This window comes from Barbus barbus (assembly GCF_936440315.1).
Source record: "Barbus barbus genome assembly, chromosome: 33".
Lineage (NCBI taxonomy): Eukaryota > Metazoa > Chordata > Actinopteri > Cypriniformes > Cyprinidae > Barbus > Barbus barbus.
Genome location: NC_136761.1, coordinates 22,682,752 through 22,705,795, shown reverse-complemented (window position 1 = coordinate 22,705,795; position 23,044 = coordinate 22,682,752). Strand labels below are relative to the sequence as shown.

Here is a 23,044-nt window from a genome sequence, read left to right as displayed (position 1 = left end):
CTTTATGGCATGAAGAGAAGCAAACACATAAAAAAAGCCTTATAAGCCAGGCGACAATGTGTGTGTGTGTGTGTGAGAGAGAGAGATAGCCGGCAGAGCATTTGTGGGGTTTTCCCTTCCTGAATGAGTCAGCAGTGTCGATGCATGTTCCCATGCACCCCTCTGCCCTGCACTGGGGAAACCTGATCCCGCTCTCCCAGCCTGATATTCACTGCCACATGCATTGCAGAGAGGAAGCCAGGCCTCTGCATGTGTGTGGTCTGTCTGCAAGCCTGAAAGTGTGCGTGTGTGTGTTTGTGTGGCAGATGACTGTGGGATGTTGAGGGACAGGTGGAGAAATGGATGTATAGACTGTGTCTGGCAGGCGGGGGTGTCTGTCAAACTAACTGTAACAGTGTATGGAAGGGATCAACAACTGATTAACTGACAATATCGCAACACATTTTGATGCAAATGACAAGCAAAGCGTTGGGATTTGGTAGATTTGCATGCGTGAACGTATGCAAGAGCTGTACTGACGGTCAAAGTGACGGTGTCTCTGGGTGAAGCTGTTTTGCAGGTTGGAGCTGAGCTGATGAACGGGGGCTTTCAGGTCTGTGCGGCTCTGCTGACTCAGTTTCTCCTCCATCTCCAGAGTACAGCAGGAGAAACCTTGAGGACACACCTTCAGATGATTTCCTGAAAAAGACAGAGTATTGTAAGAAGTGCAAAAGGAGTAAAAAAAAAATTGTTTAACAATTTCATTTTATTAGATGTAAACCAGCTTTTCACTGCTATGCTATGTAATTTGTAAATGAAAAGGCATTTTCAGTAGTGGTCTCAGACTTTTTGGACCCCACTTTATAATGTAATATAACGCTCTGACAGCATAAAGCTGTTTTACAATGCCAATAAAGCGCTTGCATTTTAAATGTTAAAGAGCAAGTCATTTTATTTACTCATTCTTCAACAAATGAATTATGTCTAGGCGTTTGGCAACCTGAAAGCTCAAAATCTAGACTCATTTCCAATACAAATCAAACAAAGAACAGAACTGAACTCAGTGTGCTTACAGTATAAAGTGAGCTGACAAGCCACAGGTATCAAAGATAAAAAGCAAAAAAATGAATATTCAAGACCCTGCGGACGCCTGTTTCAGTAGTTCTAAGGGAACCTGGGCTTTCTTCATGATTCGCCCCGTCAGAAAACAAGTCTTCGCTGCGGTCGTCGAGTGAACGGCACAGATGGACAGCGAGTGGCTGGATTAAACAAGGCGTCACATTAACATGGGGAGTGTGAGCAGGGCGGACTGCGAAGTCGCAGCTGCAATAATGTTTTGTTTTTCTTTCTTTTTTTAATGCGGTTGTTGGAATTCAAGAGAACACAAGGGTCCTTTCAGTGGACTGGACTCCGACCGGCGGTTTGGCTACCCATGCTGCTGTTCAGTGAGACTGGCCACTCAGGATAGCGCACTGCACACCAATGAGAGATCCTCACTCTCAGGCCATTTCTCAATGTGAATATACATTTAGCTCCATGCATTTCATATTTATTAATTGAAATTTAGATGGTTTTGAAGGCCACTGTGTTCCTGTGAGGGATTATCGGGGCACAAAAACAATCTGAAAAGATTGCAACCTTCATCAGCATGTCTCATGAATATTAATTAGGTGACATAATGCTCATCCAATGGTCGTAAGTGACTTATTGAAAAACAGATTAGGACCATTCAATAGACTGATCTAATGGATGAAAGCACCGATCTAAACAGTATAGTGATATTTTAAATATCTCTTCTTTACAAAATGACCAAGCAAAAGTTTAATAAAATTTTTGACCAAAAAATACATTTTTAAAAGCGTCTAGTTATAATGGCTGTATATAGTTATAAAGGTTGGCAAACTTAGGTTTATTCATGCACACTGCTCAGTGTCTGTAACAGGCGCAGTGCATTCATGTGCACTACGATATCTGTGACAACTCGTATCGGAGCATCTGCTGAACACATCCACATGGGTGAAAAGCAAGGAGCTGTTGAGAGCTTACAAATAATCACCATCTCACAAAATATCCAAGAGGAATTGTCACTGACCATTGCCAGGGCTTGTTTTACACAGGCAGAGCAGGAAGGAGAGGCAGCGTGTGTTAATGTGCATGATATGGTCTGCTCTTTTTTAAATAAATATCGGTGGTATTGACTGGGGTGTTAAAAGTCTTACTCAATTTGCCAAAAAATAAATAAAGAGAAGTTATGGCTTCATACATTAGGAGTCTGAAGGAACTGGTCTATAAATTTGCGAAAGAACAGCACCTTCACCCTTCCGCGGCCCCAGACCAGCTGTACCCCTCAACTCCACTGGGACCCCGTCCAAACCACTCACTCACTTTCACACATTTGGCATCAGGTACATACAAGACCTGTACATCATATCTCAGCCCAACAGACAGCTCTTTGTATATGGGCATTTGGAGAGAGCGAGAACCTAACCTGAAAAAGCAAAGCAAATATTCTAGTAAAAACACAGAAAATGGAACCAAATTTAAAGGTCTCGCAAATTACTGAAAAGGGAAAAACAATTCTGAACCTTTGACCATTTCAATACAGACCATTAACTAATCAAAACAATCAACGCAGGGGAAAACGTGATTTTAGTAACGACTTTTCAGCTATGAATAAAAATACAGCCTTCAAATGTAAAGTGTATGATTTCTGGGCCACTAGCTGCACTAAAGGTCATTGGCTGAGTCAAAAGTTGACACATCAGCCTGCTAAAACAAACAGTCACCATATTTAATGTTTTACTCAATAGGTTTATAATCAATGTGTCCATCTTTTAAGAGTCCAAGTCAATACGCCTGCATGCACAAGCTAATCTTGGCAGACGCATGCAGAAGGGAGGCTTCTGTGATTTCATGTTGCTTTAACGCAAGGCCAAACTTTTTGACAGCAATATGATCCATTTCCATGTGATCCTTAGGAGTAAACCACCTGACTATAAATCTGAAAAAGAGATTTGTTATAACTGTCTCCAATAAGTCACTTCCTGTTGCTGTTCTGGAGTCCCAAGAACATTCTGTTTTGCTGACGGAGGAGTGGATGGAAAACCCAGATTAGTCCTGACGCCCCCCCCCAGTCCCCTCTCTCCTTCGTGCCCCCAGCCCCAGACAGACTTCAGCCCCCATAACCCCATGCCGCTAGCCAGCAGGCTTAACCACAGAGTTCAAAGGTTAACAGCCACTCCTCTGAGACAGGCCATGCACTGTGACCCTGCTAGGGTCTGACCAGCAGACCCACCACCCACACATATTACACACACACACACACACACACACACACTCACTCTCAATCACAGGCCGGACCCTCTGAGTCAGAAGTCATAAATTCTCTGGGGGATTATTTCAGGCCGGCCGTCACTATAAATCGCTCTGGCCACCACATCAACATGCTGTTGCCAAAAGAAACAGAGTAATTTAGTAATGGGCTTCCCTGTTGTCTGCCTAATAAGACACATGCGGCAACTTCCACATGCCTGCACGAGTGTCATCAACACTGTCCCTTCTGCGTACAACCATCATATCAGGTGGATCTGAGCTGTGGAGAATCATCATTCGGCTTCTAACATGAAAAATAAAACCCTATTTTTATAGCCATTTCACAGCTCCCCTTTTCCTCAATAGAATAGATTGAAACACATTCTCAAGTCAAAATGCACAATACTTTGGAATGACATTGTTGATGTTCACTCAAAATTTAACCATCTTTTTAATATTTACATAATTAACTGTGATTGGTCTTCATGCATTTATTTGCATACTGAATTGTACTGGACAAACAACCTTAGGTAAATGGCATATTTAATTTCCATGAATAAAAACAAGGCTGAGGGATAGAAGTACACTTCAAAGGGCTGTAATATGTAGCTGATGCAACAATGGAAAATCCTGGTGAAAAGACATCTATGGAAAATGCATTGGATCCTATGTCACATATTTTCAACAAAGACATTTAAACTGACTGGATGTCTGTCCCTCACAGCTTTTTTTTTTTTTTTTAAACAAAGAAAACATGCCTACCTCAGTGTTATTTTACTATTATTAATATAGTATTATAGTACTTTTATTATTTTTTTTGTTTAATTGTAGTACTTAATCTTATTTTCAGTTAGTTGCCAAGGCAACATTTCTAATTTTCAAATTTCAATTCCCAAATAAGTTTACATTTTCAAAAAAAAATTCTCAAAAGCTTTAGTAGTTTCAATCACACTGGCCTATATCCGCTCTAAGGTCAAATGTCAAGATAAATTGTTAAATAATTCACTATACAAAATGCAAGAAAAACAACAGTCACATGCAAAGCTGTCGTCACTGTCCATTATAATTTGAATTAAAATGAAAAATGTCAGTCAGTGGAAGATTTTCAGACTTTAGTCTTGAAAATGTCAAAACTTGAATGTTAAGAGGTTTAAGCTAGTTTAACCGAAGAAAACCCATTTAGTTTGTTTGAACTTCAGTTCTAAGGTGCAAAAAAGACAATTCCTCACAGTGATGGGAGACATTCAAAATGGAAGTGACAACATGATTCACACACTCCTGTGAGAGTTAACTACAAAACAACATGGCCGACATCCCAACACCAGAGCCATCTTTACACAAGCACAAGCTGCAGTTAACCACAGAAGGAGGGGAACTACTATTTGACGAAGCTTTTTTCTCAGTTGTGGCCTGGGGTTCGAGACGGCCCGACCCAACTAAATCAGATGTGTTGTTTTGGCTAGATTTCATAAGAGATAACAACAACAACTTGCAGATGGTGATAAAACATCAACCCTTGAGGGGAAATGATCCAAATGAGTATTGCTTGAAACCTTTGTGGAATGAGCGTTTAATGAGTACACTCCCTCCTTTTGGCAGATGACGCTCATGCATTGCTATTAGCTTTGAAATGAGAGCGGTTTAATGGGATAAAAGGCAGAGCGAAAATGAGCGTAGGCATTGCAGACAGATAAGAGCTAGATATTTGATTTCTAAATCATAGCCTTTCTATTATATGGTAGTCTCCTCCAAAATGTGCTCCTGCTTTCACACCATCTGCATGAAGACAGATCTCAGCACTCCTCTCTTTGTGTGGCCTGAGGCTATCTTTGGACTGTCCATCCTTCATTTACAGACTCATGAATACAGGGCGGAGGAAGCAGAGCTTTCACAATGTCTCCTTCCCTGAATTCTGTCAAATGACCTGAATGGATAAGCGCCTCGATATCATCAAGTAGGAAATCGTGCAACAGCTCTAAAGCATTTATGAAGCACACAAAACTCACTAAGATTTACAGTGCTTTACAAAAACAAAAAGAGCCAGAAAACAGAGTTTTATATTTCTGGAGGCACTCTTGATAAATCACCAGCGCTGGGTGATATTGGGTTTCCACAATATATTTGCTGGCAATATAAAATTAAAGCAACATTATGAGTATCATGATGCCTTATGCACTTTTATTTTACCATTAAGTTTCCAAAAGTGCATTTTATTGCACAAGTCTGATGCAATGCTATTTAGGAACGGACAATCTTTCCTTGTGTCACAATCTACAACAAAATGGTTTGATAACGTCTTTAGGTTTAAATTTCAAAAGCCAGAATGAGCTGGGAAATTCAATCAGCCCATTTAAATAGTCTGACTGAACTATTTGTTTGCATTACATTTATTTTTAACAGAAGTGCCTGAGATGCACTTTTTATATTAAAACATTTTAGTGAAAATTGATGCCTGTGGATAAATATTGGTAAATTAACAAAATATAAATTAAAAATAAAATCTAAGCTTCCAATAAACATTTTGAATTTTACTTGGATGAGAAAAAAAAAAACCCAGAACAAATACAGACACCGATTTAGACCTTTTGTTTTAGCTATATCACCAAGTCTTGGTCACCATTAGCACTGATTCTTTATTAAAATCGAGCCTTAAAATCAAAATGCTTTTTCACTCAACGAGTATGTGAGGCCACAACTGTGTTCATGAAGAAACAGCTGGCGCTCTCTATTAATAGAGTTGTACAGAAGGTAAAGATACAACTCCTCAGGTTTTCAGTGTGTGGTTCCCACCGCAATGGGAGAGTTTTCAAATGGGAAAACTGTAACAGGAACCCATTATTACAGAGCAACTGCTCATATGGCGGTAATAAAGAGGGGAATTACTTTCTCTTTCTCTCCAAATCCAATCCAGCATCTCTCAAACGCTGCTATGACAAGTTTACAACACTATTGCCAGCACAATGATGCCTTTCAGAGACTCGCAATAAATGTAGGACGGCTAAATGGAAATGACAGCAGAGCTGGCCGGTGTGTACGATCACTAAACAAAATGGTGGATGATGTCAAGAGGGTCGTTTTATGGCACTTGGAGTGAAGCACTGAGAAAATCAGGACTCGGTAAGGAGGCACTTAATGCTTACATGTAGGCCATATTGTCCTGAAACATTCACTAGATTTAATGAGACAGTGTCAGTCTAAATGACATTTCCCCCTTCTTAAACAACATTCTACACTTTTGCATTTTAGTAACATGTCAAGTTTTCTTTTTATCAGGACAGCATAAACAATGATGTAATCATGTTTTAATGACTATTTTTGCTTTCACTACAACACAGGCAGTTTCTGCTATTGTACCTGCAAATAAAGCTGAAGTGTTAAAACAAAATATTCGTATGTAACTTGATGCTTCAACTAAAAGCAAGCAATTTATAGGCCGATTCCCTGGAAAAGATTCCCCCAAACACTAAGGCATGATCAAAACATTGCTATGTTTGTTGCAGTTTTAAGACCAGGGTCAGCCAATGCCATGCATTTGAGACAGAAACGTTTGAGAAACCGGTAAGTGGTAAATTCCAATTTGTATATACATCTGTTATGATTATCTAATATGGATAAATTTAAAAAAATTTTGTCAGCCAATCCATTTAAACAAAAAATATTTACTTTAAATAATATTTTAGGTAAATTATTCAATAACTCGCATGTTCACAGTTCTCTGTTGCCAATAATAATAATAAGAAGAAGAAGAAACATTATTATCATAATACCACCTGTTAATTATGTTAATATTTAAATTTGCGTGTTCTCAGTTCTCTGAAACCAGAAATAATAATAATTATTCTTTTTAATATTATTATAATGTTTTTTATTATTTAGTTTTTTTCTTTTCATCAATTCACAACCCCCTGCAGATCCCTCATGAACCCTCAGGGGTTTACGAATCCCCATTTGGGAAGCCTAGTATAAACAAATGCATAAATATGAGCGGTCATATGTTAATACACTAATAGTTCATCATAACCATGATCCATTCAGAATGACCCACTTTTTCCACTTATTTTCCACAAATGAGCTTGATGAGCCTTAGAATTTGTCTACATAGAAGATCAATCTCTGATTCAAAAGAGCAAAGAAAATCCTATTTTCCCCAAACAGGCCAATGCACTCTTGCGTGTTCTGTTGAAGCTGTTAACGGCCCTAACAGGTCTGACTGCAGAGGTAATGTGAAGGGGGGGTGATTCAAAAAGCTCAGAGACTGTGCTCAAGGACACATTCCTCAGGTCTAACACTATGAAAACATTAGCAAAAAACTCACTTCAAAAGGTCTGTTGACCTACAATCAGAGTGATGTTTTTCTAATCCAGCCCCCCTTTCCATTCCTGATATATCCTCCTCCTGCTCCACGGAGAGCACCAAGTATTCCCTGATCCTCTGAGGCCACATTCACAGGATACACTGCTGATCCAAAGCTGGGCATTTTCTATAGTAGGTCGTTTACTTGCTCCATCTGGTTGATCCGTCCGCAGAGGTCACGAATCAGACCTTGTTTGGAATGAGTGCCGCTAATCCCTTTTGCTATTTAATCTGGATTTATGAGCGATATCCTCGGAGCGACATCTTTCCGCAGCCCCATGGGGCAAGTGTCATATTAACGAGGAACTGAGTTAACAAGCAGGATATCCCACGCCAAGTGGCCCAACTGACACTCGTGCAGGGCAGGAAACCCTGTTACAATACGGTACAGTCCAGCCAAGTGGGGACACGCGGGCTCATTCTGCAAACTATGGCCCTTGTGTCCGGTAAGGCCGAAATAAAGGAAGCAACACAAAGAGTGATTAGACAAAACAAAACCACTGCCAGATTACTGTTTGGCCAAAAATATTCAATTCAAATTCATGACAGGACAACAAGTTTAGACTAGACTTTTCCCTCACATTCAAATTGTTAATGGTTAATTAATGGTTTAACAGAGGTTATTGTGTGGTCAAGAATGTGATAAATTTTCAACAGCGGATGATGGGTAGTTGATGATTTCTTAGGTTATTTTATATTAATACAATGGAAAATGCATGTTTTAATTTAAAGGGATTGTTCGCCCCAAAATGAAAATTCTGTCATTCATTACTCGCCCTCATGTTATTCCAAACCCATAAGATCTTCTTTCATCTTCTGAGCACAAATTAAGATGAACTCTGAGAGCTTTGTGACCCTCCATAGACAGCAATGCAACTGACACGTTCAAAGCCCGAAAAGGTACGAAGGACATTGTTAAAATATTCCAAGGCCAATTACTCTCGTAGCTTCCTAAAATCTTAATTTGTAGTCCGAAGACAAACGAAGGTCTTACGGGTCTGGAACGACAAGAGGGTAATTAATGAGAGAATTTTGGGTGTACTATCCCATTAAGTACTAATTATTTACTTGTTTACATTTTAAATGGCCTTGCAGTATATCAATACATTTTTAAAGTTGACATGATCTGTTTTCTAAAAGTATGTTATTCATCTCATTGTGAATGACTGCATGCATTTATTATATATATTTTTTTTTTACCTTGTTCGCCAATTATTTAGTGTATTTTGCCAGTTATTTAGAGTATTTTAACCTTGGCCCTTTATTGCAATGGACTTCAAGCTTGCATTCAGCCATGAATATAATCAACAACTGATGGACAGAACAAAAAGTCTTCCATTTCTGTTACATTGCAACTTTAAAAACATTAATATTCCTTATAGTCTCTAATAAACTCGTAAAAACAGCATTAGAATTATGCATAAAAATAGTTTGAGATGAACTACATTATGTTGCATTGAAGGATGTGCTAACATACCAAAAAAGTATTTCATGTCAACTACCCTTGTTTCAGTAGAAACATCTTAGAAAGAGTTACAGTCAGTGCTACCTACATCTGGTTGCACTCTGAACTCGCATAAATCACATCCAAATAAGATTTAGACCCACAGAAATGTTTAAATCCACGTCTTTCTGATCTCTTCTCGACCCATCTCTTCGCTTTAAAACGGTTCAAAGATTAGGGATTTCATCTGAGGAGAATTAGATCTGAAGACACATGGCAGTTTGTCACAAGGCCAAGAAAAGCATGTGTGCGAAATGATGCTTCCTTAAATTAATCAGGGATTAAAATCTCACACACACAGCTGTCAAAACACCAAACCACCAATATTTTCTTTTCTGATGGCACGTGAGTTAATGAAGAGGAAATAAATGTGCAAAAAAACAAATCAATACGGCTGTTTTCACCAGAAGTCAAGGTCCCGATCGTATCCTACCAAGTCGCAACGCTTGACTCTTAATCACAGGCTTATGAGTCTAGACGTTTGTGTGATCATTAACCAGGGTAAGAGCGCAGCAGTTAAACCATCTCCTGGTCTTCTGTGGTGCACTTATAGGCACAAAGCAACATCAAGACTACACAAAACACAAAACAGATGTAAAGTATGATGCCGGGCAGGGAGCCTTAATACCACATAAATCCTCAAAAACCCTGAATCGGTGCAATGAGACACACATATGTTAGATTGATGTACACACTTGAGCGATCACCCACAAGCTCTCATCCTTTTGTGCCAGTCAATCTCTGATTGCTAAACCAGAGCAGGGCCTCTGGCCAATTAAAACTCCCCACTGGTAAACATTCCAAAAGGCTGCCATCCATGAACATTTACCCAGAAGTCCCTGGGGAGATTCCACAACATCGCTCCGGCCTCTCAGTCCGTGTCTGTCTCCCTCTCCCACCCCAGCGTGCCGTCTCCGGCTTTGTCTCAGCTTACAAAAGCTCCCTGCCTACACCACTTCCCAGGTCACCTCATTGTGAATCATTTAACTTGGACTGGCTCTTTCACAGACACATTAAAAGTCAGGACACTGCATGTTTGGAGTTTAACAGAGGAATCGACGGAGCTCTGTTGTTCATTACTGATATAGTCCTTTCATTAATGCCGGAGTGTGACGTTTCTCATTCAAACTTCATGGAAGTCAGTTAATGACTGAACAGGGTCAGATCTCATGGACGAAACTAGACAAGTGCAACATGGTGATGAAAAGATCAAGTTCAATACATTGGCTTCATAAAAGTATTAAACAATGGTTTGACTGCACGTTAAAATGTTTTGATGCCTGATTTCTATGGATGCGCTGATATGGCTGAGACCAATGGCCGATAATTATTTTTCTTGTTTTGAAGATGATAACCAATTTATGGAACGATATTACATACCAATCTATATTTTAACTGATTAAAGTCACTTAAAAGTTCACAATACAGTCTTATCCTACAACCCTTCAGTCGTCGTTATCCCAAAATCATTTAACAAACACTATAAATCATTGTAATGAAGATGTACACCCATATGCTTAAAAAAGCTACAAAAGTATAAAAAAGATTGAGAGAAAAATAGTTCAACTAGAAATAACTTATCGTCTCAAATATATCAATCAAATACAATAACATTAAAGAATAAACTTTACAAGATCACATGTATTGGCTGATCCTAATGACTTGTGATTTCAACTGGTGCATTTTTGTTGAAAAACAGGCAACATTATAACATTAGCCATCATGCTGTTTAGGCAACATAATTGATTACCGGCAAAATTTTCCATAACAGTGCATGAAACACCAGAGAATATAGTTGATTCATCCCCTTATGGAACAGAGCATGGGACGTGGTGAAGGAGTGGACACACTGGCTCCACAAAATGGAGCAAAGTTCAGTTGGAAGCAATTACACACCCCCAACCAATACCTCCAGCCAGAGATACAATAAAAGACAAATTACAATGAGCCTGTGCGTAAGCAGAGACACTGACAGTCTGGAATGCACCGTTTATTTACTCATGAGGAAAAAGGGGGCAAAAGGTACAGGCCAGGAAGAGACGAGAAGGAAGAGGGGGTTGAAAAAGAGAAGAAAAAAAAACACACGAAAAGCTGATAACACAGCTCACTCTGATGCTACAATGAAGGAATCCTCAAACCCTGTGCACATGTTTGCATGAGGACACACACAGATGGATGACAGCGGAGAGGTTAGCAGGGGGTGGGAAGATCCAACGTGAGAAACTGCAGGCCTGGCTGAGCAGTGACAATACATACATCACCTAAAATAATCAGTCAAATGGTAACAAACGCTCTGGGGGATTGCAGGAATCTCAATTTCCCCTCAAACGGCAACAGTCCCAAACCAAAGCTCTGCTGTAAAGTAAGAGTTACACTAAGAGGTAAACATAGGATGATGCACATCATCAAAATGTAATAAAACATTGCTTGCTGCCACTCCCAAGCACATCTTTTCTTCAAATTCTTCATGACAATATGGAATAAATGAAAGAGCTTTAGATTAGTTGCTATGTAACAAAAACAAACAGCATAAGCGTGCTTTCACTGCTAGATGCGCTTTAAAAGTCTATTGTGAGTGATTAAAGCTGAACTGAATATATTAGCAAATAATAGAAATATTTTACATGAATAGAGTGGTGACTGGCTGTTAATTAACAAACAAATCAATTACGAGTACTCTGAATATACAACACACAAACCTATTAAAAAGCCACCACTTTTCAACTTTTTTAGCATTCAAACCACATGAAGTTTGAGTTGAGCGGATATGTACATCATAACATGTATACAAATAGTCACCAGAAGGACATTTCCCACACAACTCAACTCTCTGTATATTTCTCTCTGTCTGCGTCTCGTACAGTACAGAACGGAGCAAAGAGAGCTCTTTAACTTCAAACAGCCGTAGAAGATCCACACAAACAACCTGAGGTTCAAAGGGGGGCTATATCTAGGTCAAAGCACGTCTTGTTTGGAAATTTTGAAAGCCCACCATAAGCCTCATATGAATGAAACCACAAACACCCTCACTGCATGGCTCTCCAATTCTAGATCCCCTTCATTTTCACACTTATATTCTTCCTGACTCTCAAAATCCGCCTTTTAAAAACAAAACATCTCCTTAACCTTCAGCATATGAAAGGTTTTAACGTATCTTATCCCCTTTGGTAAAGTAAAGCAGCGGAAGCCCGAGCCGTTTTCTGACAGCGTTTATAACCGACATCTAAGAGTGGCTGAAATCCACCAGATGTTGAAACTGACGGACAAACATCGAGGTAATGCGCAAGCTGTGTGTTAGAAAGAAAGAAAGAGGATGGTGAAAGAGAAAGAGAGGGGCCCACGGGCAGGATGAGGTCAGGCCAAAGATCATATTTCCAAGTCCTCAAAGCTACAACACTGCAACAATGATTCTGATATACCTGTTGGGTTTAGGAAACTAGATAGCCGTGAAGTTGGTGGGAAGAGTTAGGGCAATAAGCGATTGTAGCGGGAGTAAACCTACACCGGGATAAACTTACTATGCTTTTGACTGACATCTCGACCCATCTAGGATATTATATATGGACAGGAATGTCAATAAATCAACCAATAAGAGGATCTTCTGCTCTCAAAGAGTGAAAGGAGATCAAATGTGGCCATTTTGAGGTTTTCAGGCCGGTCCTCCATTTTGTTTTTGTGAAATCATCGCTATGACTTTGCCCCACCTCAAAAACGTTCATCCAGGGTCTGTCTGAGTGACTTGTGGCAAACTGAACAGTCATAGTAGAGGAAAAGAAAAAAACAACATAAAAATCGGAGCCAGAGGTGGGACCGGAGCCGAGGCATTTGCTTTTGATGACCGTTTTAAGAGTTCCCATCACCTCGTCAGTTAAATTGACGGAGGTCTGCAAGGGAGCTCTTTAACCGCCTCCGCCCGTCTGCCCAAACACACACCACCTCAATTCTCCATTCTCTCCAAAGGCTTTTTTACATGCGTATGAAGTGCAGAAGTAGGTAATCGAACATGCTGAAACGAGCCCTGGACTGAGAGAAGCTCATCAGGGGGAGTCTTGATGTTGGCCATTGGAGTAATTAGCAGGCATTTCAGGAAATCTGTAACATTCCCAGAGTGGAGGGCTTCTGCCCAAAACCCAAATGAGCCCCTGGCCTACATCTCTCGGCTCTCAAAACAGCCGCAAATGATTGTGAGAGGCGGGAGAAAAACCACAGACATAATATAGTCATAATTATCACTACTGCTTTATATTAAGGCTGTTATGATACAATCATATCACATTTCTGTAACACCTTCCAACTGAGGTTCAATTTGTTAACATTAGCTAATGGATTTGCACTGTTAGTTGATGATTCAATACTTTCACTGTATTTATAAATATTTTTACATATACTAGTACATTTTAAACATTAAACTGCGTAAATTAACATTAAAGTATTATGATTGAACATGAAATGCTCAAAATAACAAATGCTTTCAAAAATTGTTCATTGTTAGTTCACGACAATGCATTAAGTAATGTTAATAGAACTTTATTCTAAAGCGTCACTGACCCAAAATGTATTTGTATGGGCATGCATATTGTTTTGTGTCATGATGACATACTACCCTTTAAAAGTTTAGGTAGTTCAGGAAGGTTTTTTTTTATGTTTTTGAAAGAAATCTCTTATATGTTCACCAAGGCTGCATTTATTTGATCAATAATACAGTAAAACACTAATATTGTGAAACATTTTTACAATTTAAAAACTTTTCTATTGGAATATATTTTATTCTTGGTGGCAAAGCTGAATTTTCAGCATCATATCTCCAGTCTTCAGTGTCACATGATCCTTCAGAAATCAAAATGGTTGTGCTGCTTAATATTTTTGAGGATCCCATGACACATTTTCAGGATACTTTGATAAATAGAACAGAACAGCGTTTGTTTGAAACAAATCTTTTTTAATATTTTAAAAGTCTTTACTGTCACTTTTGATCAATTTAAAGCCTCCTTGCTGAATAAAAGTATTAATTTCTTTCTTTACAATAAATCTTACTGACCATATACTTTTCAACAATAGTGAACATATTGTGATGTACTTATATGCACCAAGTAGCTTGTTTTACATACATGTTTTTGAGACACAAAACACAAGAAGAGAAAGCAGAGCACACCACATCTATGTTAAACCTCTAGTATTTCTCATTTGGTTGTTTATGCAGCTTTATGCAGAATTTATGAAGTGAGGAACAGACCTTGGGAGAAGATCTCTGAGTACTGCTCACTGCTGGAGGACCAACACCAATGTGACTGAAACAGTGAAAGAAAAAAAAGACCACCTCTCAAACAACACACACAAGGAGTTCTGCCGAGGAATGAGGTTAGGGGAATGTCCCAGAGGAGAACTGTATCCCAAAGCTCAAGACTCTAGTCAGTATCTGCTCGAATACTCCAGCACATATCATCCATGCTAATGCCTGATAACAAAGCCATGGGAGGAACAGCAGCCTTCGCTGTAGCAGTCTGTTTTGGTATTAAAATCATCTGGAAAGCTTCCCACACACAGAGCAGATAGGGAGATGAAAAGAGTGGGACAAATGAAAGGAACAGGGGGATAACACTTGGACAAGACTATGTAGAAATCCAGGATGGGTGAAATGGCACAAGGAGAGGGAGAGAGTGAAAAAAAAAAAAAAAGGGGAGAAAAGCTGCTTCGGCACAAACACTTCCTACAAAGCCATCCCTATCCAGCGGGATGCGAGGGAACAGGAACAGACCCTCCGGCCAAGTTTGGGGGCCCAGGGAGTGTCGATTTAACAGCATGCAAATGGGAAGTGTTAACAAGGACCTTCAGTGGCAGCCTGTATCTGCCTTCAAGTGTGGAAAGCCACAAACACAGGGCCAGATTTTACACAGCACCCATCCGACATCACTCTGTACGGTGCCAGATTTACTCAGGGAAAACCACAAACTACACTAACAATGTCACAAGAGAAACACGTCTTGGGCCGAGGAAGTGTGGGGCTTTATTCTTCATGTCTGTGCACATCTGCCCCATTCGGATTGTACAGATGACTCGGGGTGAGTCAGAGCCCACAAATCCCGCCCCGGGCCACATTTCGAAGCGTTCCACACATTCCCCACTAGCGGGTCACACGCTCTCGCTCAATCAAACACAGTGGCAGCTCCTCTTAGTAACATGTTAAGTTGCCTCTCACTGCCGCCCTTCTTCTGTCAGTCAAAACTCCCTCTTTCATTCAACGGTCAGTCAATCCTCTGTTGAAGATCCTCCGGCTGAGTCTTTGTTGCCGCTCCTGGATCTAGGGTCCCAGTGAGGAGGTCTTGGTGGTCCCCTGTGGAATGCGCTAAGGAGGGGGCAGACTTGGGCTAAAAGGGGGCGTCCCATTGTTCCCACACACTGGACTTACCCCCCACCAGGCTGTCGCTCTCGGGGGTTTTTTGGAGGGGGATTGAGAGGAAGCAGAGGAAAAGTGAAAAGATCTTCTCCATACCTTTTCCTTACTTAGACAATGATAAGTCACAGATCATGAAAATCTTGAAAAGAACATGGATGTAACCCAGGATCAGTACTGCATCCAGTAATTATTCTGGTCCAAGCCGATCTTATGAAAAAATTTATCTTTTATATAAAGTAGCAATTTCATATGAATTTGCATAAAGTATGATTTTCAGAAAAAAACGAAAATATCATAAGCATGACGTTCCACCCCTAAATCTAACCGTCAATGGGGCGTAAGCAGATCATACAAAAATGTACCAATGAGATTGTATGACTTCATATGAATCAGCCAACGATCTGCCAAAACCTAAAGTAGTTATGAATTATCATGAGAGCGTGTTGGCCCGTTCGCATTGCACTACTACGTTCTCCTCCTGCCTGCTCATTACCAAATACTGCTCGGGTCTCATTCACTACACCACTTCCTCCTGATAGCCAAAATCAATTACGGGCAGTTATCCACTGGGCTCAGGTCACTGAGAGCACAGCACACAGATCAGCTCCGCTTCAGTCTCTCCCACAGCAGGGCAAACATGCACTGCAAACCCATCTGACCATCTACAGACAGTTTAATAGTTGACATTTCAAACAGCAAAGTCAATGTTTTGCAGGGAGACATGGGACAAAAACTATTTTAAAAATATTTTATCATTTTAGTAGATTATAGAAGCAATTTTAAGATCTCATATTGATATTAGTACATTTAAAAAAACTAATTTTTCCCTACCTGACTATTCAAGCAAACTAGATGAAAAAGTGTTGAGCAAAAAACAAAAAAGATGACTACTGAAATTTCACTATAAACTACATTTCAGTCAGTAATACTTAAAGAAATATTAATAATAGTACTTGTATTGAATTGATCAGAAGTGACAGTCAAGACATTTATAACATTATTTATAATGTAAAGATTTATATTTCAAATAAATGCTGTTCTTTTGAACATTCTATGAATCAAAGAGTCCTGGATATACTTACCTGGCAGGGCAGACACCGTGATCAGGAAGGCGGTTCACCCAGAGCGAGGCTTGGCCATTGCACTCCGGTTGTGCTGACCCCTGCGAATTCCCCAAATGTGGGAATCTCGACTGCATAATTTATGGTAGTGGGGGACTGCGTTTGCGCTCTCCCCTGATTTTAGGGAAGTCGTGGCCTAATGGTTAGAGAGTCGGACTTGTAATCCGAAGGTTGCGGGTTCGAGTCTCGGGCCGGCAGGGATTGTAGGTGGGGGGAGTGAATGTCCAGCGCTCTCTCCACCCTCAATACCACGACTGAGGTGCCCTTGAGCAAGGCACCGAACCCCCAACTGCTCCCCGGGCGCCGCAGCATAAATGGCTGCCCACTGCTCCGGGTGTGTGTTCACGGAGTGTGTGTGTTCACTGCTGTGTGTGTGCACGATAGATGGGTTAAATGCAGAGCATGAATTCCGAGTATGGGTCACCATACTTGGCAGAATGTCACTTCACTCACTGGGGAAAAAATGTATCATGTGTTTCCACAAAAATATAAAGTAGCACAAATGTTTTCAACATTGATAATCAGGAATGTTTTCTGACGGATCATGTGTGGAGATATGATGCAGAAAATTCAGCTTTGCACCACAGGAATAAATTACATTTTACAATACATTAACAGAGCAGTTATTTTAAATTGTAATATCTCAAGTAGAAGGTTATGTGTTACGTTAATGTGCATAATCATTGTAAATCTATTCATTCACAAAATGAAGCATTTTTACTTTAATATTACAGTAACATCTAATTTAATGAGTGACATCTGCTCTGATAATAGTACAAACAGCTATCAATAGTGACAACAAACATGATTTGTTCTTTAATTATCGCACTTGAGTGATTATCCTCTGATTAGCTGGAGCGGTGGGAAGGGGGCCCGCATGCTCTGATCTGACACAGTGGCATACAAGGGTCTCATTAACACGCCATAAATGAACTTCTTACTGGCATGATCAACATCTTGTGACTCTCATCCCATCTGACTATCAGTGGAAACAGTCATTTGTATGCATTTTACAGCTGAATTATATCTAATTTACAATCTTATCTGTAATGCACTGACTGCATACCCAAATCTCCATAATGGATCCATTAACTAATGGATTTAGTCATGGTAAAACAAAAACAAAAATTGGCCGAAAACATTATCAAATTAGCTGAAGTAGTTCATAAACACACAAGGGACTAGAAAAGAGCAGAACTACTTCCTGCAAAGTTCTATGCTCACAAATTCAGTGTTGACCTGCTTATCTATGACGTGACAATCTTTCAACTCTTTATCAAAGTGAAAATACAAGGCAAGCAATAATGAAAAAGACTGGCCTGCAAAAATAAATCTATTACATCCAAGTGCATCCAAGCTACAGGCCAAAGATCAAGTATGTCCAATTCAGATCGGATCTGTACAACATCAAGAGTGAAGTCATCGCCTTTCCGAGTCTCATAATGTACTGAAGTAATTAAGAGTGGGATGAATCTTTCAGGAGAAAGGGGAGGAAACATGTTTGATCTTTGCCATTGTCCATACCTGAGGCATGACATAAGAGCAAACCGCCAATGTAAAGCAAAGCAGATTTCTCCAGAGAGAGCAGGGAAAAGCATTCTGCTAGATTGCTATGAGGAGCTGTTGACAAGGTGAGATACCGATCTGGTGAGAATTAACCACCCCTCCTCTGAAACTTTTGAAGATGGGCCGCCTGCCACTGGGTGAGAGGCACTTGACAAACATGGTTTACGACATCTAGGCCAATCAAACCATCACGAGCAGTGAGGCTTTTTAGAAGGAGGCCAGGCAGTACTTTCAGTTTAGCTGAGGATTGGAGGATACAGGCGGTTTAGTCGTCAGCAGGGATCTATGTACTTCACAGCTTAAAGAACTATGAAGTTTCCTAAGGTTCAATAATCCACAGTCCTCTAAAACTGAGAGGATCCAGAAAGCCACTCTGACCATGAAGAATGATCTTACCTCTGCTTAACCACATGCTCCCTGCTCTCAAAATCTCCTTATAAAACCATGCTTATCCAGCAGAGAAACACACAAAGTTTCTAACACCAATTTCACACCACAAACTCCACCCGAGTACAGCTTGGTTGAAATGCTCGCAAGTGTAGATCGCAGCGAACTTATTTGCTAGGGGTCCAAAATATGATACTATAACTTATTAAAGCCATAAAACTTTCAATAAAAAGTGCCATACACTTCTACCTGGCATCCCACTTGCTTTTAAAGACACAATTAGCTTTTAAAACATTTTGCTTCAAGGGTCAAGGGTTGTAGTAAAGTAACTCATCATCATTCATTAACCACGTGTTGAAAAAATAGCTAGAGGCTATAAGAAGCAAAATTTTAAAGGGATCATTCCAAACCTTTATGCAGTTCTTTATATAAAGATAATACTTTTTTGTTTTTTAAAAGTTGTCAATACAGTGAAAGTCAAAGAACATCCCTCAACATTACATCCCTTCTTACATAAAAGTACATCATAAAGGCTTGAAACAACATAAAAGTGAATAAATTAACATTTTCTTTAGAAATTTGGTTGAATTACCCTTTTTATAAAAGGGTTTCTTCTGAGAACTTCTGAATAACATTTAAAAACACAAATAGCATTACAAGAAGACATTTGTGGTGGAGTTCCTCGTTTTAGGTTTACTTCCACATAATGTGCAAAAAGCCTTTAAGCATAAGATCTCAAGTTAGAAAGTTTAATCGTCTTTCCACTGCAAAAGATACTCGCGGCTGCAGGAAATCTTGTCCTGTTGAATGCCGTGCCTGCAAAATCCATAACATTCTAAACTTCTGATTTATGATACTAACAAAAGCAAAACAACATTCAAGTGAACAGGTCTTTGAATGAAACTGCTGGTTCGAATGGCCCTTCTTGACCAGCATGAATCACACGAAAAACGCCTCCGTGTATACATTTTATAATACCTTTGTTGGAACACAGAAAAATCGTCATGCACAGGATGTAATTTTTACAATTTGCCTGATTAGTGCTGCGTGTAGGACTGGCTCAAAGCATGAGGATGGAACTGAGCTTCACGACTACAGAACAATAAAGAAGACATGTTTTGACTACAAGGTGAAGAGGGCCAGCACTGAAAGCCAGAACCGGGGGGCCACTACCAGTTCAATTAGGTTCTCCTGTGGACCATTTTCTCCCTAGCAACAGGAGACATTGTTAAGCCAAAGCAGAGCTTTTTGTGCTTCCTTTTTTGCTTTCTAAGGACCTCCACCCCTCAGCGACAGCAGACCTTGTCACTTTCTCTATATCAATTATCTCAGTCTCTTATTGACAAAGGCATGCTAACTAAGGTTAGTCTTGCGCAGGGTCCCGACGCATATTGTGCACCATTGTGAGAGGCACACGAGCATTGCACCCAAACCTACCCTCTAAACAAGCCTTTATAATTCATTCTTTAAAGCCATCACAACAGAGATAGAGATTTGACACAATAAAACATGACAAATGCAGGCATGTCGGAGAACACTCAAAGTCTGCAAAACAATGACACCTCTGGGAAGACAATGGACCTGTTGGCTTGGTGTAAAGTACAGGGAAAATTAAACCTCGGTTGTTCCCCTTCACCTAGCTGCAGTCATGCAAGCAGCCTGTTCAATTAAGAATTACAGGAATACACTAGATATTACGCAACAATTCATTCTGGTCCTTAAATTTGATTGAACAAATTTTCAGATATTTAGTTTACATCAAGCTTGCATGTGTTCCCTGCATTATGTATCATGGTATGTGTGCGGTATGTGGCTAAAAGGGATTGATTACAAAACTCAGAGCAGTGATGAGCTCAGATTGATCAGATCACAAATCATATGATGTATCGATGCACAGCATTTAACAGTCAATATATATACTTAAGATTTATGTTTTTTTTCCTCATTACGCTTTTAAAAATAAAGATTCTTCATTAGCATCTAAGGTTCCATGTAGAACCTTTAACATTCTATGGAACCTTTCAAATGCACAAAAGGCTATTTATGGTGATTTTTTTATTTTTTTTATTATTAAAATGTCATTCACATTAAGAAAAAAAATATTTTAAGAACTGACTGTTCACTGAAAGTTTGGAACCAAAAATTATTCTTCTATGCCATCATTGTGTAAAGCCCCTTTTGAAACCTTTATACAGCGTTTGCAATTTTCAGTTCATAAAAATGTAAAATATGCACATTATACTGTTTGCAGGCCCCAAAATATAATCAAATTGTAATTGTATTGTGACATGCTTTGGTGCATAAAGTATTTGCAAATGCTATATTGAACTGTCAGATTGTATTGTGATAAACTGTTCGATTTACACCCCTAGTGAGGAGAAAGCTGTCACTGTGCTCCCTGAACACTCCATAGCTTCTTTAGGGATATTTTCACTGGAAATATACCAACTATTTTTTATCTGAGTTTGTCTCTAATATCTACTTGTATACTGTAAATACCAATGCAGTTGTGCTGATGACCTGAATATCAGCATGGCTGTTATTACCAGCAGCCTCATGCCAACAACAGCACTCTTGCTCATTAGATATGGCCTAACAATTTATAAAGCATACACTGAGCATATCAGTTTCAGATGCAAGTTATCTAGTGAGTTTCCTTCACATCTTTGCATTGGTTTATGAATTTGCACAACTCCATGTAGATTCAATGCCTTAAACACCGAGCATAGAGGAAGGTCTCCTTGATGAACTATTCTGACCGGCGTTCAAGTCGGGAAAACTTTCTCTTTTATTTACGGGGAAATAAGGCAGTGGTTATAGCCAAACTGTGTCCTGAGGCTAGTTTCCCCTCCTCGTTCAGGCCTTGAAGAGGATCTAAAAACTGCAACTTGTTGCACTCCCCCGCTCCAGATAAAATCAGTGCATTTACATGAGCATTAGTGCTTCTGAATGACAATCACTGTCCGATGACTGACTCTCACTTACAATGACAAAGCACGACACTTTGAAACAAAGCCAGCAGCTGGGGGTACAGAGGGGAGGAACGACTGAACACTTGTAACTATAGAAATTAAATCACAAGCTGCATCCCGTTTAAAAGATGCAGTGATGCCTATTTACAATCCGAGGTGCGGTAACTTACACGTTAGCCGGAGAAAGCGACTTAAAGGGACAGTGCATACAAAAAAAAAAAAAAAAAAAAAAAAAGTTTTCCAAACCTCTAACTTTTCCGGGGAGCGCAAACAATTATGTAGGTAGAATGACAGTCCCAGCATTCAATATAATTGCATTCATTTTATTCATTTAATGCAAGCGAAAGGTGACTGAGCCTGTCATTCTCCATAATATCACCTAGTTCCACAAAAGAAAGAAAATAATACATATAAATATGAGGACGTGTAGACGGTATATTTGCATTATATTAAGTAATATGCTAGTCACCTTAATGACCTACTATACCTACCAAAATATTAGAAATGCACGTTAAAAAAACAACAGAAAATCAATATGGGGTAGAGATAATCTAAACAATTTAAACACTTCTTTCTTTGAAAAAGTAGACATCATTTGCAGCCTTTCTGAATTACGTCCTTCATTCTATTTACGTATAACTGTGTATTTACATAACTTGTAAGTTAGTTTTTTTAGTACAAGATTCTTGGAGTCCCGATTTTTCAGAAACATTTGATTTCCAAGCGTCACAAACTATTTTGGGTTAATAAAATCAGTGCAACTCACCATGAACTCCTTTGTTGGGAACATCGTTGACGTTGAAACCTTTCGAGCTGTAGGCAGTTCTGACTTCATTGCAGTTCTTTACCTTCTGATCAGCTTGAGCCGACGCCAAAACCAACACCGACATGCATACAGTAAACACAGCGAACATCTTCATCGCTGACTGCTTGAGCAATCGAGAAAAAAAGTGAAAGAAAACTAAACAACAAGTCACGAAATCTCTTCGATTCGCGCTTCTGGTTTCCTCATGGGGATGCGACTCGGATCTCACGGACTGGATTTTCTTGAGCAATAAAAACCGGGCCTCTGAAGAACAACGAGCGAAACAATCCCGCAGTGTGTAACGAATAAAAAGCGACCAAAAGCGACAACAAACAGTGAAGTGCTCAAGACTTTGCGCTCTTCGTTGAGACTTTTTTTTAACGAAAAACAAAGGCAAATCTGCGCAACGTCCAGCGCTATGCACGCGCACACATGTTCAGTGCTGTAAAGGTAAGGCACTTCTTGACCAGTTTCTTCTTCGGTTGAAGAGTTTCGCGAAGTAGCTTGCTCTGTAGGAGGAGAAGCTTAAAAATTGCGATAAAAAGTTTTAGGAAAGTTTTCTCCTCTTGCGCTGGTGTGCAGTCTGGACGCAGTAGAGTGGAAATCGAGGAGTCGCTTGTGCGCGCGGCGAGATCTCAGAGTCAGGACTGC

General features: G+C 39.7%; 1 protein-coding gene across 1 annotated transcript in view; it reads right to left on the bottom strand.

The window, feature by feature from the left end:
- Positions 1-23,044, bottom strand: part of gpc4 (glypican 4) — a 36,802-nt gene extending 13,758 nt beyond the window's left edge. Inside the window, exons 1-2 of the mRNA XM_079391279.1 lie at positions 22,355-23,044; positions 520-678 (exon numbers count right to left, since the gene is read on the bottom strand). Of these exons, the coding sequence (XP_079247405.1) occupies positions 520-678; positions 22,355-22,508 (313 nt within the window). The 5' untranslated portion in view covers positions 22,509-23,044. The remainder of the gene's footprint in view (positions 1-519; positions 679-22,354) is intronic.